Source organism: Calonectris borealis, chromosome 6 (assembly GCF_964195595.1).
Source record: "Calonectris borealis chromosome 6, bCalBor7.hap1.2, whole genome shotgun sequence".
Lineage (NCBI taxonomy): Eukaryota > Metazoa > Chordata > Aves > Procellariiformes > Procellariidae > Calonectris > Calonectris borealis.
In genome coordinates, this window is record NC_134317.1 from 13,102,692 (window position 1) to 13,118,329 (window position 15,638).

The 15,638-nt window shown below is 42.3% G+C and overlaps 1 protein-coding gene across 2 annotated transcripts in view; it reads left to right on the plus strand.

Moving 5' to 3' along the window:
* The first annotated feature begins 4,821 nt into the window (after positions 1 to 4,821).
* Positions 4,822 to 15,638, plus strand: part of SEMA5B (semaphorin 5B) — a 135,034-nt gene continuing 124,217 nt past the window's right edge. For both annotated transcript variants that reach the window (XM_075153924.1, XM_075153925.1), the window contains exon 1: positions 4,822 to 4,975. In XM_075153924.1, the coding sequence (XP_075010025.1) occupies positions 4,822 to 4,975 (154 nt within the window). The remainder of the gene's footprint in view (positions 4,976 to 15,638) is intronic.

The window sequence follows — 15,638 nt, forward strand, 5'->3', positions numbered from 1 at the left end:
GGCCCTTGGAGCCAGTCTGGTGGGACAAATCCCAGCTGGTGAGGGTGGGAGGGGAGGGCAAGGAGCGGCACATGAATAAAGGACCATGGTTTTGTTGGCCTTGGAGTTTTCTAGGGCAGAGCTGCCTGTGCCAGCCTGTCATTGCTGAGCTGTCTTGCTTTATAGTGTTTATATTGCATTGCTCAGCTGTCTTGCTTTATAATGTTTATATTTATTTCCCTTATTCTTCCAGTACTTTTTGGAATACTTTAATGTCCACCTCTTTCCATTGCTCTTCTTCCCTCTGGTATCCCATTCTAATAAAATCATAACTGTGCAAATCACAAAAGATCCTGAACAGAAGAATTAATGCTTTTACAGGAGGTTCCTTTTTTATTCTGTTTTAAAGGCATCTCTTTTCTTTAAAATGAAAGATGAAGCATTTTCTTTTATCCTTAAACTTTACTGTCACGTTTTATTAAGTCAAAATGATAGTTACAGTCAGAGGAAAGCAGGATATGAATTCCTGGTACAGCCATTTTTAAAGCGTGCTTTGTTTTAAAGCCCTGAAGATTGATTGAAGGTATTTTTCTTTTGGACATGGAGCTTTAGTCAAAGGGGGCCTGATCTGAGTTACCCTCTGTAAATCAGGATTAGTTCCTGTGAAATCAATGGAGTTACAATGATACAATACAGGGCGAGTTGGAAAAGACTCATGCCCTGAGAATGAATAAGGGAGGGACTGTGGGTGATCCCCTGAATGCTGCGCTTGTGCGGGGGGGTGAAGCCACGAGGCGAAGCAAAATTATATGCTGTCCCTATCAGGCTGCCATGAAAGGGACTGAGCGAGAAGTAAGCATGCGGCAGTGGGTTTTGCTCACATGGGTGCTGCGGTTGCAAATCTCAGCTTCGGGGATGCACTGAGCGTGCAGACCTCCTGCTTTACCCAGAAGGAGCAGCTCTTTGCCCGGCCCCTGCCACCGCTACTACAGTCAGGGAGGCCCATGAGCTAAGAGAGCCTGATTTAAGAGACAAGAGGATGGTGGCAGAAGTGGTGCTCTACAAAATACCTGTCTCTGGAGCATATTTCACCCGACCCAATGGAGCCTGAATTTGTTGACCTTTTTTTGGCAGAGGGCCAGAGGGATTCACTGTGCAGAGTAGGAGAAGGGAGAGAGACGCCCGTCACTGGGCCTTGGGGCTGTGCAGAGGCGCAGAGGATAGGTTTTCGTGAGGGAGAGGACAGATAATCTTATTGGACGTTTTTATCCTTTTTTTTAACGTGTCTGCATTGTGTGTGGGGGGAATAGCTAAGGTGGTAAAGATACATCAAGATGAGCAAATAAAGAATTGAAACGATATGTCCTGTCTGAGATTTGAGTTTAACCAGGGATTTGAGCTCTTGTCTCTCATCTGCACTGAAACCTTGACAGCTGATTTCTTGAGCCCTAAGCCATTTTGAGCAGAAAGTCTAATAAGAACAGCTCTTTTTATAGTGTTTTACTGTATCTAAATGGCTTAACACTAGGGCAAGTTCCAGCAGTGCAAACCACTGCTAGTCTGGGCTGTGCTTAGAATGTGCAGTGTTTTAGCAGCCTGGATGAGGACTGGTCCTAAACACTGGTCGTGCTCCAGCCCCCACAGTGAAAATCTGCAGCTTGGGTGAAATTGGAGGCTTGAGTTTGGCCATCTCCAATAGAATTAAAACATTTACACTTCAAAACTAGCTGCTGGACTCTCTCAGGCAGTTACTGCACATGGCACTGCTTCATATTCGGAGTATGTTTTTTTCCGAAATAAAATTGCTGGGAATAGCAATTACTGAGTTAGAGTCTCTCTTAAAATACTGAGAAAAAAATGAGCAAGGCAGCCTGGGAAGGGGCAGGTTGAAGGAGTAACCTTTTGCAGTGCTATCCACTGTCTGAATCTTGTTCAGCTGGTGCTCTAGGGCTTTGGTTTCTGTCACCCTTAATCAAGCTGGCATTTATCTATTGACTCATTGACTCCAGTAGACAGCAATACAGGGCTGCACATGACACTGATTTTGTTCAACTTCCCAGCACATGAGAGCTCCACACATTTGATGGATAAAATTGGATGTAGGAGATAGGGGACATAGGGAAGGATACAGGTTTTTTATAATTATTTTTCATTTTTGTTTGGTCATATATTACTTTCCACTTCACATCAAGTTTGAAACCATTATTTTCTTGCACACTCTGGACTTCCCTATGACAATAAGGAAAAAGAAGATGGAACTTTATCTCAAATACTGCTTACAGCTTTCTAAGGAACATTGAAGTCTCTTGGACTGTGGAAAAATCTCCCAGGGAAAGTGGCAGAAATCCAGCTACTTGGCACATTTTACAACTAGTCCAGACAAAACACTAGTAAATGTACTCTGCTTTGGCACAGAATAGGCTGTGGGATGTTATGAAGCTTTCCTATATGCAGCTTTTTATCATTTCATTACCCTGATGAGTGTGAAATTTGAACTTACTCATCTGCTGATCTAGGGCCTTAGAGGAGTGTGAGACCCTACTGTGTGTCTTTGATTTAAGAATTTTTTTCACCTAGCTTGAGATCGTTTTTTGGATGCTTAGTACATGAAAATGGCCGTATTGGCTCAGACCAAAAGTCTATCTAGCTTAGTACCTTATTTCTAGGATTAGCCAGTAATGGCTGCACTGGGAGGAGTAGAGCATGCATAAAGTGAGATTTCCATGACTGTCTGTTCCAGTTTCCAGCAAGGATATCTGACAGTGAAGAAGTCCTTTTGCCTCTTGTGCATTTCCCACAACAACCATCACCTATTTGAGGAAAGTTTGTCTTTGTCTCTTCCAGAACTTTTAGTGGATCTGAGAGCTAAACAAAATGCATCTCCCTGGGGTTCACATCTCTGTGCTGTGTTTTACTTCTGGATCTGTACTGAAAAAAAAGATCATTTAAACCAATGGCTGAAAATATAATCCGATGCTTCATCATCAATAATTTTCATTACAGCGTGACTTGCACAACATCTCCATTGTCTGAGATGCTACAGTACCCAGTTGTGTATGCCCTGCAGTATGCTTGTGCTTAATGACTAAATGCTGTGCTGGCCTAAACTTTGAATGATTTCAGAACTCTTACTTTTGCCAGTCCCATTTTTTAATTTAACATGATATTTGCCGTGTTTAAAAAAAAACCCTTCCTAGTGAAGTGCTGTAGAACCTCCTTTGGAGAACTGGAAGGGGATTTTATACATCCCGGCATAAAATCTGCATGTATGTGGGGCTGGAAAAAATGTGAAATGCTTAATCTTTCACTCACACTAGTTAGGAAACCAAGTCCCTAGAACTACCCCAAATCCCGAATGCCAACGCTATTTTCAGTCAATGGTGTGTAGCTGCTGCTGAGGACACACATAATGGATGCGCTGACAACTCATCTTTATGCCAGTGTTTAAAGTCACAGAGAAATACAGATAAGAATAAAACATAGGATCCATCTTTCAAACCAGCTGTCTCCCATTGCTGCTGTAAGCAGTTCGTTGTTGCTCCTATGATGCCCCAAAACCTTTACAAACTTCTTCCAGCTTCTTGGTGTCGCAATATTGTCCCCTATATTGGAGTTCGCTCCAGCCCACGAGCCTGTCATTGTGTATCAGTGCCTCATGTTACCAGCCACCAGCCTGGCCACTTCAGCTCACTGAAGGTGTTTTGGAGACTCCAAAAAAAAAATAGAGGTATCAGGCACTGCAGGTGCTGACTGTTACACTACCTTTATGAATCACTACACCTGCAGGAACTGAAAATCTTGTTATGTGTGTGTTTAATCAGAATCAGCTTTATCGCTAGATAAGATTTAAGGGTAGGAGACTCCATTTGTTTGAAAACACGTGTTTGCAATAATTGAACAAAGGTACATATGCACATCAGTAAGATTAAATCTGGCAATGCAGATTTTCCTAAGCTGCAGCAGCATCTTGGGGAGCTTGTGGCATGGGCTAATTAACCCTTCATCCCCTGCCTCAGACCTGGTAGGCCCAGGGGAGTTTTTAGAGCTATGTCTTTTCTGCTGCTTTGTTAAAAACTGCTCACGTAGAAAAGGCGTGACTTTCCCCTCTCCTAGCCTGCGAGTGAGTGCTCCTCCTCTTTAGCTGTGCCTCAGCTCTTGTGACTGGGAGCTATAGCATCCCATGGTAATGCAGGCAATTGACTCACTTCTCACCATTCTCCCCATTAAGCTCTTTTAATTTTTATGTTACCTTAATTAGCACTTTCCTGGCAACACCTTTTAATTGGCTTTTCTTCTTTCAAGACATTTAAAACAGCAGTGGTAAAATGTATAAATCTCCTATTAGAACAGTATTAATTGCGTATGTGTTCTGGTGACAACTGATGTTAGCGATCTCTCGAATGTAACATGACGTTTAAACACAGACACGTCAGGAAACCGAGGAGTGAGGTGTCCACACTGGGGGACACATTTACATCTGGAGTGTTTCAGATTTCATGTTGTCAGCGCTAGCCGTTGCACACCGGCTACCGTATAAGGACATATACCCCAAAGGTACACAGAGATATATATTTAGGGAGCTGTGCACTTCCATTCTCTTTGAAGTTAGAAGCCCAAATACAGTTGTAAATTGGGTCTTTTTTTTTTTAGATGCTGTTTGTGGAATATTATCTTGTGTACTTAGCACAAGTGGGGTTGGTATGAAAGGGGAACCTCCACCCTTCTCTACCCAAGTCACACACTTTGGATAAGCATTCGTCTTTCTGAAAGTCAAATTATTTGTATTTCAGGTATCCTCCTTGGGCCTACCTTGGAAGCTAGATCTGCAGCCGCCCTTCAGTCATGGTTGTTTCAAGATTAAAGGCCATTTCCCTGTCATTGCCAAGCCTTTTTCTTCTTGCTTTTCATCTCTCAGCATCACAGAATGTACCTGAATACTCTGAAGCTGAACATCAGCAATGTGTCAGGAAAGAACACCCCACAATTGCTTTTGAAGGTAAGAGCTTCTATTCCTGTTTCAAGTTCCAGTAGGATGATCCATTTTGAAGTCCTTCCTAGTGTCGTTATGGATGATGCTTTAGTCTGTGCTGTTTTCCTTACACCTGCGATCCACAGGCCAGTGCAAGTGGCCTGATGAATCATATTCCCTTTGATGCTTTACAGTGTTTTAACTCTGAGGTTTCACAGCAGTCACTTAATTCAGGCAGTTTTGGGGCTACTGGTCTAAGAATCTCAATTTCCAATTCTGCTAGAGGCTCCCTGTAATCTTGTGCCACACTGAAACTGTGTTTCAGTTTCTTTTTCTCTAACTGGATTCAGTAATGCTTATATACCTCACCTGGCTGGCTGGATCCAGACAGTAAGTGAAAAGTGATAGAGAATTTGGACATACCTGAAGGCAAGAGAAGTAAATTGTTTTACAGTTGCAGGGAGTGGCTATCTTTTCGTTTGTTGCTTTTTTGTTTGTTTGTTTTTGTTATGTATTTATCACCTCTGCTAATACTTCTGTCTTTCATCTAGGCATTTAACTTGACAAGGACTTAAGAATGTGACAGGGGGCCTTTGTGTTGCAGCACCCTGCCAAGTGTGGGGCAATCTTTTTACTGTTCTTTTGCAACATGGAATTTCTCTTGTCCTTATCCCAGTTGGATTTTCCATGTACTCCTAAGTTGCTGTCTGTCCAATCTGTCCACTCTACCCATGTGACAGTTAGATCGTTGTATTGGTACCACCATTATTTCTGAATTCACCCCAGACTAGTGTGTCAAGCTCAGTGTGCCAGCATCATCAGCTGCTGAATCTCCTTGCTAAAAATGGTTTCCTCCTAAATGTTGAGATATCGATTTTGGTTCCCATTTAAGGCTTTGCAATGCATCTCCAGTTACGTTCTTCACTAAAGGCAATTAAGTACCTTGCAATGTGTCTCTAGTTAGGTTCTTTGCTAAAGGCAATTTAGTTGTGGTTTTGTGACCTTTGAGATAGGGTTTCCAGGAAGAAAGTAGTCAAAGGCTTCCTTGCTGACCTTTCAGGGTTCTTCTAGAGAGCTTTACTCTTCTTCACAGAGGAGGAAACTCCTCTCTCTTAATTTGGAAAGTGTAAGAGATTTCTTGTCTGTTTTCCATTATCTTTGCTTTAAAGGTTTAAGTGAATTAAAGTAAATTAGCAAAATCTTTAAGCCTACATGATATGGCACTGGCTCTAACCTTGCTCTGGTGGAATGGGTAAATAAACCTTGATTTTAATTGCTAAATAAGTCTAACCATCTGTTTAACTGGGGAGGCTTGAAAGGAGAAACGCTTGCGGTTAAAAACGTGGTGGAACTCAGTTGGATATTTAAATAGATAATACAATAATGAGTACAGAAAAGAGAAGAAGTGTGCGCTCTTTCTATTAACCAGGAGCACGAAACTTTGAGTTTACAGAGGATGTGTTTGCAGGATCCAGCACTGAGATAAATCATTCTGCAGGGAATATTAGAGCCCCGATAACTGATGTTGAGGAATTAGTGGGCATTTTTTGGCACTCAATTTGAGTGCTTCTCTGCAGAAGTGACGGCTACTTAAACACACTCATAATCTGCCAGTTTGCTTTGTTTTAATCAGGCATGAATCTCTCCTCCCCTTTCACTGTTCTTGTTCCCTTCCTCTCTTTAATGATAGGGGGCAAAAAGTGGTATGAGTTAATTAGAACTTGACAATTATACAAAAGAAATAAAGATTGAAAATTGCAGACACATCAAGAAAATGACCCAGATTATCATTTGGGTCTCTTAAATCCAAGTTAGATTCAGAATTATTGATTTTTCTCAGCACCTGTTTCCTCATGATTCTTCATGATACAGTTTAATCCTGTATTTTCTGCTGCAAAGCTCAGCTGGAAAATACACAGGAATAAAATTAAAGGCACGTTATTTCCACTGCACATGGTATTTAAGTTCTATTGAAGAGGGCTCACACCTCCAAAACCACATCTCAGTCATAATATAATTTACCTTAAAGCTATACCCTGTTCTGATGCCAGCACAAGCAGGTTTAGGCTGCAAGGGGAGACAAGCAGGGGAATCTACATCTTATAGGCTGTTCCAAATTGCTCTGAGGATGTCTCCACTTAATAGTGTGGCTCATGGGCTTTCTGTGGGTCTCCAAATGCATTGTCCCACAGATCACAACCTGCTATACAATGGGAATGCCGAGCCAACGACTGAAAGAGTGACCCCAGGAGCAGCTCTTCTGATGCTCCCGCTGCCAGGGGAGAGGATTACGTTACACCAGCAATTTTCAGTGGATGGGCGGTAATAATAAGTAAGGCCCCAGACCATTCAGTCATACAGGATGCATTAATTTACCGCCAGAATGAATAGATCAACCCCTTTGTAATATAAATTGTTTTGTTAAATAGCTTCTTTTTCACAACCTTGCTAACAAGGCTTCCCATCGCAAGACAAATGGGATGCCGTAACATGTTTTGTGTTCTCCAGTCTTCAGTTCCCACCTTGCTTGTGCTCAGCCTCTCTTTTTATTGTACTTTTCCTCCAGATTACAACATCCTTAACATCCAGTTGGCTGGATAATATCCTTGTCATGGAATAATCCAAGTAAAATTCCTTTCTGTCTACTTTTTAAGTCATTTCCTGAGAAATTCTGTATTTGCTATGCCTCATCTCTTGCTTATTGTATCTCATCCACACTAGTCAACCGTCTGTTTGAATTGATATCTCTTTGTATTGCTATGGGAGGGGTAAGAAAGAAAGAATACTGTACATGACCTACTCATTTAAGCAGAAAGAAGTCTACATATGCAAAATGCTTTTACTTTAGCTGTGTTCGGACCTGAAGAAATGCCTGTTTGCTTACAGAGTCCATTCCTCAAACCACCTGCCATTACTTATGACCTAGAGAAAATGGACTAGACAAGTTGAGGGACCTAAATTCTGGCCTAAATGTGCTTATTTTACATGCTTAGGATAAACCTTGCACTGTGAGGAGAGATGGGGGCTGGGAAGGGGCTGTGGGCTAAATGATTTGTCCTGGCAGACTACATAGAGATCGCGAAGGACAGGTGAGGAATTTGTGCTGTGAGCGCCGTCCTGTGTGTTTGCACAGTACCAAACTAACACAACAGTGCCCCAATTTCCCCGGGGCTTATAAACGATGCTCATTGTACAGTTCACGAACAATAATAATGTACCCAGTGTGGGCTTTTCATAATTAGATTGTTCTACTCTGTGCTTATAGGAAATCCAGTTAAAGTTTGATTTCCCTTGTTAGATCAATAAAAAAATGATCTTTTACTTCCCAGGAGCCTGTTTCTGGTGTCTTATTACCTATTTGGTTGTGAGTAGGTAGCCACATTAAGGATCTTGCATGCTTGTTTGTTTTTCAGTGAGTTGAGAAATTAGTGAAACAAGTCAGCTATGTTCTTAGTGCATCCTTTTTTATTTATACATGCATGTACACATGCGTACAAGTCCCGTTTCACTAAACAGTATGTCATGCAGGCACAGCTCCACTGTGGACCACCCCGGTAAGCCAAACACCGGAGAAACTGTTTCTAGTTCCTGTCAGTCATGCTCATCTTTCTTATCTTTTCCATATATATCTTACAACCAGGTCTCTGCATTCACAGCTGGCCTATGCCCTTGCCATACTTTCCTGGTTCTTAGCAGTATCCTTCATTGTTATATAGCTGACATATAACATAGACATAAAGCACCTTTGCTATTCATTAAAGACATTTGGAGCTCCTTTGTAACATGCCCCTTGGGAAAGCCAGAAACATCTTCTGCCACGGCAATACTATGTAAGATTTGTTATTTCAAGCGCCAGAGCCGTGACTGACATGCATATATGTTTGTAGTGGGTGCAGAGTGCTTCGTTTCAGCTTGTTTACCAAGGAAGTGCTTAAAAGTTTGCAAACTCATCTGTGTTATATGAATCACTTGGATGTTCACAACTGAACTGGAAATGAGTTGTAGTCAGGTTTCCACTTCCAGTTTCTACCATTTTTTATTTTCTCAGGAATAAGGTTCTTCTCTGTTCTGTCTCCCAGGGCTTTCTCCCCTGGGTCATGGCAGTTAGTGTAAGCTGGAAGAATATAATTTGTCCCTGCTTTAATAATTGCAGCCTGCCTTCATCCACAAAAACACCTCAGCTGATCCCATGCTGAAGCACAGGAGAGAAGTGGACTTGGTTAAATAGCTTGTGTCCCAGATCTTCTCAGGACTGCAAATCTCAGCTGTACAGACTGTATCATCACGGCTGGTGTGAGTTCTCAGTGTGCAGCATTTGACCCATTGTCTAATCCTCAGTCTCTCCTAGATGCAGACAAGTTGCTCTGTCTGTTGCCTCAGGTTTTCAAAATGAATTAGTTTGGGAGCGTTTAAATCTGGGGTTTTACTTCAGACTGTCTGTAATTATTACCTCCTACCAGATGAATATGATTGAGGTTGCTTGAATATAGCTTGCTATATATTTTCTCAATATTTTCTTTCTTTAAACAACATTTTATTGAAACGTGGCCAGCTTCAAACACTGAAATCTGTGGGGAGCAGTTAAGTGTTCGCTTGCTGTATTGAAAGCAAAGACTGTTTTAACTTTGTGGGCTGAAGGATAATAGGGTATGATTTATTTCTTTTGAAGGTTCTTGACATTTTACCAAACACCCCCACTATTGTTGAATTGGTCACTGATACATTATTGCCTTAACTGTATATTGATGGGAAAAAAAGCACATTAGCATCCATCAACTCCAAAAGCCAGCTAGGAAAGCCCCTTAGGAAATTCTGATAAAGATTTACACTTTTCTTGAGCAAGTGAGATTTTGACAATCCAAACCAAAATTTTAGTTTAACGAAGGATGAAGATTGTGGGGTAAAGTATGAGAGGTATATCTGGCTAAACATCAAAGGGAAGGCAAAATACATTATGAGAGAATTGTCTTCTAGCTTGTAGCCTTGCTGCCCTTGAATCTCCATACAGGGAGTCCAAACATTAACTAATGATGGAGTGTTGACCGGAAACTGGTGGCATCCTGTGGGTGCTACAGAATATTTGACCTTCAGTGCATTTCAGTATAGATTTTGTTTCCATTAAGCAAGCCTTGTGGCAATTTTCTTTTTAATCTTGAAAAATGGAACTGTGGCAAATGAAGCTGATATTTTCTTCTTTAGGGTTGATTTAGAATTTGTTTGGAAATTATGACTAATAAAGCCATAAATATACAGTGGTTAGGGAAGTAATTTGCTCTCAGGCAAAACTTCTGAAAATTACACCCAACAGCTCTCAATATATTTTTCATTCCGTAATAATAATTATAACAATAATGATGCTAGTTCTTTGACACTTCCCCATTAATGGTGTCCAAGGCACTTCACAAATAATCTCAATGAGATTTGATTGAAAAAATTATTCAGTGTTCTGTTCCTTGGGGCCTCAAGAAGAAAAGGAGTCTTGGAAGAGTGCCCTTCATTCACAAAATGTTTTAGAGCGAATTATGACAAGCAGGAGTAAAAAGGATTAAGTAACTCTTACATATTGGAGCGAGGGAAGGTAAAACTTTAAAGAGGTACAATAGCTCAAGTGAAGGAGCAGCCTCTGATCATGAGTGGTGGTGATGATGAGAGGGAGGGCATGCTCAGCAGCAGGACTGAGTGAGGTGGGCTCACGATGAGTAGGAACAGGTACTCAGAAGGTCACCAGCATAGTATGCATGGACCAAGGCCATGAAAAACTCTGGCCAACAGCAGAGTAGCTTATTTATATTTTCCAGAGGTACGTAACGGGGGCTAACAACGGCAGCTAACAGCAGTGCGTGCTCCTTTCTTTGGTACAGTGGTTGGATCTAGAACATAGAAGTGGGCTGCCTCTTTTCAGATCCTAGGCAGCACCTCAGAGAAAGGAAACAGGGTGGAAAGCAAAGCAAAGTGCTTTTCTTTTTCTGTGGTTCAGTGCAAACAAAGTCATGCCTTATGGAGACCTCATTCTCAATTTTAAAGTTTGCTTAGTATAGTTCCCTAATTGAATAAGTTTGTGAGCCAGTGGTGTGGCAGACCTCATTTATTTAGCATATCTGCTTCTGATGAGTGCTAATATATCACATTCTCCTAAAACCTTCCATTCAAGGATGCCATTATGCTTTGATAAAGTTCACTTTAGTACTAGCAATCTCATAAGAAATATTCTTGTTTAATCATGTGGGGTTCACCCTGGAAAGCCACAAACAGTCTCAGCTCAGTCAAGCACTTAATATGTACTTACCTGGAAGTTGATGGGATTGTGTACTTGAAACCAAGCATATGCTTATGTGCTGAGCTAGGCCACAGTTCAAAGTGCACAGCACTAAAACACCAAGTCTGTAAATGGAAAACCTAGCATATCATTTTGTTTCTAGAGAGTTCTGCTACCATAGGTACAACTGGCCAACTTGTTCCTCTAACGTGGCTGAATCAAGTGGTTAAGAAATCCAACATGTTCCTGACCTGAGTATAGGATTAGCTGGATGAAAGTCTGTGATCTGCAATACACAGTAGACTGGGTTAGAGGTTTTTATGATCATTTCTAGCTTTGGGACTTGCAGATAAAATCCTGAAGAAACTCCTGTGCTTTGGCTTAAAAAGCTCTGACTTCATAGATCATCCATTCTTTCCTTTTTATAACATTGGGTTATCTTTAGAATGTATTTTAATGGAAGTGCTTGAGCTGCAAAATTCAGATTTGTGTTTTATACATGGGGATTGCTCTGTTTTACAGCACATTAATAAAAGAGGTGGGGGTCATGGGTGAAATGTGGTCTTTGATAATCCTTTACTATTATTAGCCAGCTTCCAATTTAAAAACACTGATCCTTATGAGAACAGGTTCATTTCAAAAGTCTTTCAGGATTTTACAGCCTCTGCTCCGATTCATTGGTGTAGCTCACTCACAGTGGGAACTTCGTCCACCGAAGACAGGAGTCCTCTTGGGCCTGGCTGGCTAAAAGGTACAAACTGTGCGTTTGACTTGGCATCTCCAGTTCAGTCTCTGGTGAGCCAGCAAAGAGGGTCAACTTCTGTTTCAGATGTTCGAGATGCATCTGCTTCTGTGGCAGATCTGACTACCTGCAGGTAAAGCTCACGGAGAGTTTAGCCATGCTTACTCTGCTCCCTCCTGCATTCTGACTAGGGAAAACAGTTGTCCTGAATCTTGCTCCATCTCTGCTGGCACAAGTGGCTGGTGTAGGCATGCAATTGTAAGGATAATAAAAAAAATTTGCCTCCAGATGTGGAGGAGGCAGATTGAACAATAGTTGAACAATGATAAAGGAGTGTTTTTTCCATCAGACTGTAGTGGCTGTAGGAGCCAAGATGCAGCTTGCTTTCCTGTCTGAAAAAAGGGATTATACTGATCAGAATGTCATAGGAAGCTGCAAGTGATGCATGAGCACTCACCTTATCTTTCCCAGCGAGGGAGATTGCATGACAGCTGCAGGGCTTGTCTCAGTAAATAATGGATCACAATACTTTGGATCACAAGCTTCAGAATGGATCACTCTGCAACATCCTTAAGAAAACATGAAAGCTCTGGGTCTGCTAACAGTGGGGCTGTGTGTGGCACCGGTTAGCCGAGTTTCAGAAGGTGGTGGTGGAGCACAGGGCTATGGCTGCATGACACCATGCAGTGCCATGTGCGGTAGCAGACAAGGTTTTCAAGCAGGGTTGTTGAGGAGGGGAGGCAGCGTGAGGGTACTGTTTGCCCCAGTTGGTAGCCTGCTGAGGAAAGCCAGATCCGTTCTTTCCACAAAGACCTGTGCTATGTGGACACACACTTTTGGTCCTGTCGATCTCAGGCATGGCAAACAGACAGGCTCATGACTCATGGACATGCATCTGTATCCTACACTCTTGCAGCACTGTGGCATCTCCTCTTGCTCTTGATTGGCCATTACCAGTGAGGATCTGCAATGCTGGATGTTAGTTGGAATTTGAGGTCTTGTCGGGGTCTGAGCAACAGGAGCCATGCTGAAGAGGGAGGAGCCTCTCTCATGTTACATGACGTCTTCCCCAATCCCCCAGCCTGAGGCCTGGGGACTCACCAAGTGGAAGTCTCCTGGCTCTCCCCTGGGGCAGGTCTTGATTGAGCTTCTGCCTTCCCTTCACCATCTGCAAACAGGAAGCCAAGTGAAACAGAGAATGGGCCAAGACTGGCCTCTCTGATGGAGCAGAAATGCTGAAGAACTGTAGAAATGTGTGTGTCCTTTGATCTCCTTCCCTGGGGGGGCCCAGGACAACTTAACAGCACACTGTCCCATACTGGGAGTGAGCACTAGTTCATGCTTATTATCTGGTGTTTTCTTTATCTGGGATTGAATCCCTGGGTTCTTCTTGATAGACTGCTGTGTTTTGCCAGCTGCTCCATATTAATAATAAAAAAGTAAATAAACAAGCAGTCATAATTGTACTTTTGCAAAAATTAGGTTTGGACTAAGTTATTTTTTCTCCATATTGAAACAATTTAGCAACACTTGTTTTGAAGAAATGATTAAAATTTAGGAAACAAAGAGTCAAGATGCTTGGTATGCACTAGCAACAGTTAGTGCCTCCTATACATCGCATGTTTTACGGATAATTAGGCTTTGATGTACTAGCCAGTATCCCTAAACCCATTTAACAATTGGAAGCACTGAGACACTAAATAGTTTCGTGATTTGCCCAAGACAGAGAGGACTCCAATGTCAGCGCCATTGGGCACTTGGGACCATGCCTACTTCTCCAGATGTCATTTCTCTCTTGGGATGGAGGAAGCTCAGCAAGGTCAGTTCAAGGAGGAGCTGAGGGCAGTGAGGGGAGAGGCACAAAATCATCTAGATTTGACATAATTTTAAATGATAACATGTCTAGGTTACTATGGTTATTGTGATTTCTATGGCTCTGTGGAGGTACGACTGGAGTCTTTGGTTCTTTTTTTTTTACTTCAGGGTGGTAAAGAGCAGAACCTTTTCTTCTGTCTCCTTTTATTCCTTGGTAGCTGAGAGATGGGACTATTCCCTCTTTCATGATACCAAGAGAGAAAACGTCTTATTCTTTCTTCTTCCAGTCATCTCCTATCCACATGTTCTTGGACAGGCTGGAGAGGGACATTAGCAACTCTTTTGCTTCTTGGATCCTATTGAAAGGGAATGGCTCACTGCAAGCAGCTATCACAGTGTCTCTCAGGCCGCTCATGGGTTAGCTCATTGTTTCTGTCATCTGAGGAGGAGTTCCGTAGTTGGCGAAGACGGGAAGAATTGATTGAGTGGGCAGGAAATGAGGTAGAAATGAGGCTGGAAGGTGAAGACTGCTAGAAGAGAAAGCAGGAGTGGGAGGGGAGGTGAATGTGGGGTCAGAGGGGTAAACTGAATGCAAGCATGAAAATGAGACAGCTGGAAGAACATCCGAGTTGGATTTGGATATTGAGGGGAGAGAGAAGGAAACTCCTGGTTTGGCCCATTTGTAGAAGGGGTTGTACCCTTCTAACACCCTTCTGAGTCCTCATAACTGTGAGTGGAGATCAGAGATTTAAGAAGACAATGAAGCTAGAAATTGCAGCAGTTGGGATGAGGAAATATTTAATGTACGATTAAAGATTTCAGCGGATCAGGTTAAAGAAAGAGAGAATACCAGTAATGAGGTGGAGGTGGTGATGGGAAGACAAGACAGCAGGGTGATATGTATGTGTAGGAGGACTTTTGGGGTAAAGCTAGCTTTAGTTTTTTGGCCTCGTGAGTAAAGTTGTGCTCTGAGTGCTGACACATTTGTTTGCTCAGCTCTGCCCGCGCAGCAAAAGATTTCTCCTTCCCATGATAAATTTGCTCAATTGTGGAGTGGTTTTGTGTTGTGGAGGCTACTTTTATATCTCAGCTTGGGGTGGGAGTGAAAGTTATTTTCCAAAGAGTGTTGCACTAACCTGTGGTGTGACCTGCAACAGACAGCTAAAATTTAAACTGAGGCTGATATTAAAATATGATTCATTGTCAGCCTAATAAAGATAACACTGTAAGTAGACTTTCACCTCTGTGTGTCCTTGGACGTGTCCACACTTGATGCATTTGAGAAGACAGGTGGTAGCATGGGTAGACCATTAGCCCTCTGGTCTTTGGTTGCAGCCTTGTTTGCTTTGTTTCTGATGGGTTCTGGTCAGTGGCCCACACAGAATGGAAACTGTGGCCTCAGTCTTAGCAGGCAACTGTCTACTTTGTAAAAAATGCTCTGAATACTGAGGATAATTGAAGCAGAGGATGGTGTGACATAGTAGGTCTGATTCTGAAAAGGGGACATTTCATCAGTCTAACCAAGAAGACAGCCTGAGACCTAACTTGAAGTTACAAAGTGATTAGCATCTGTTGGTCATTGTTGGGATCCAACACTGAGAGTCCTCCAGGCTAGTGGGTGGTCTGAAAAAGATCTAAGTGGTGGTGTACTTGCAAACTGGAGTATCTGCCAGTCGCTATACATGGTTTGCCCTGTGCCAGGGCTGAAGCAAACCAAAAGGAGGGGAGATTGTACAGTTACAGAAGTCATGGCTGTCATCTGGGCCTCCCCAGGAATGCTGAAATACTTACACACAGTAATTAAACATGCCATGAACTCAAAAGCTGAGTTAAGAGAACTTACAAGAGAGCATACTGAGGCAGTAAGGGAAGCACTC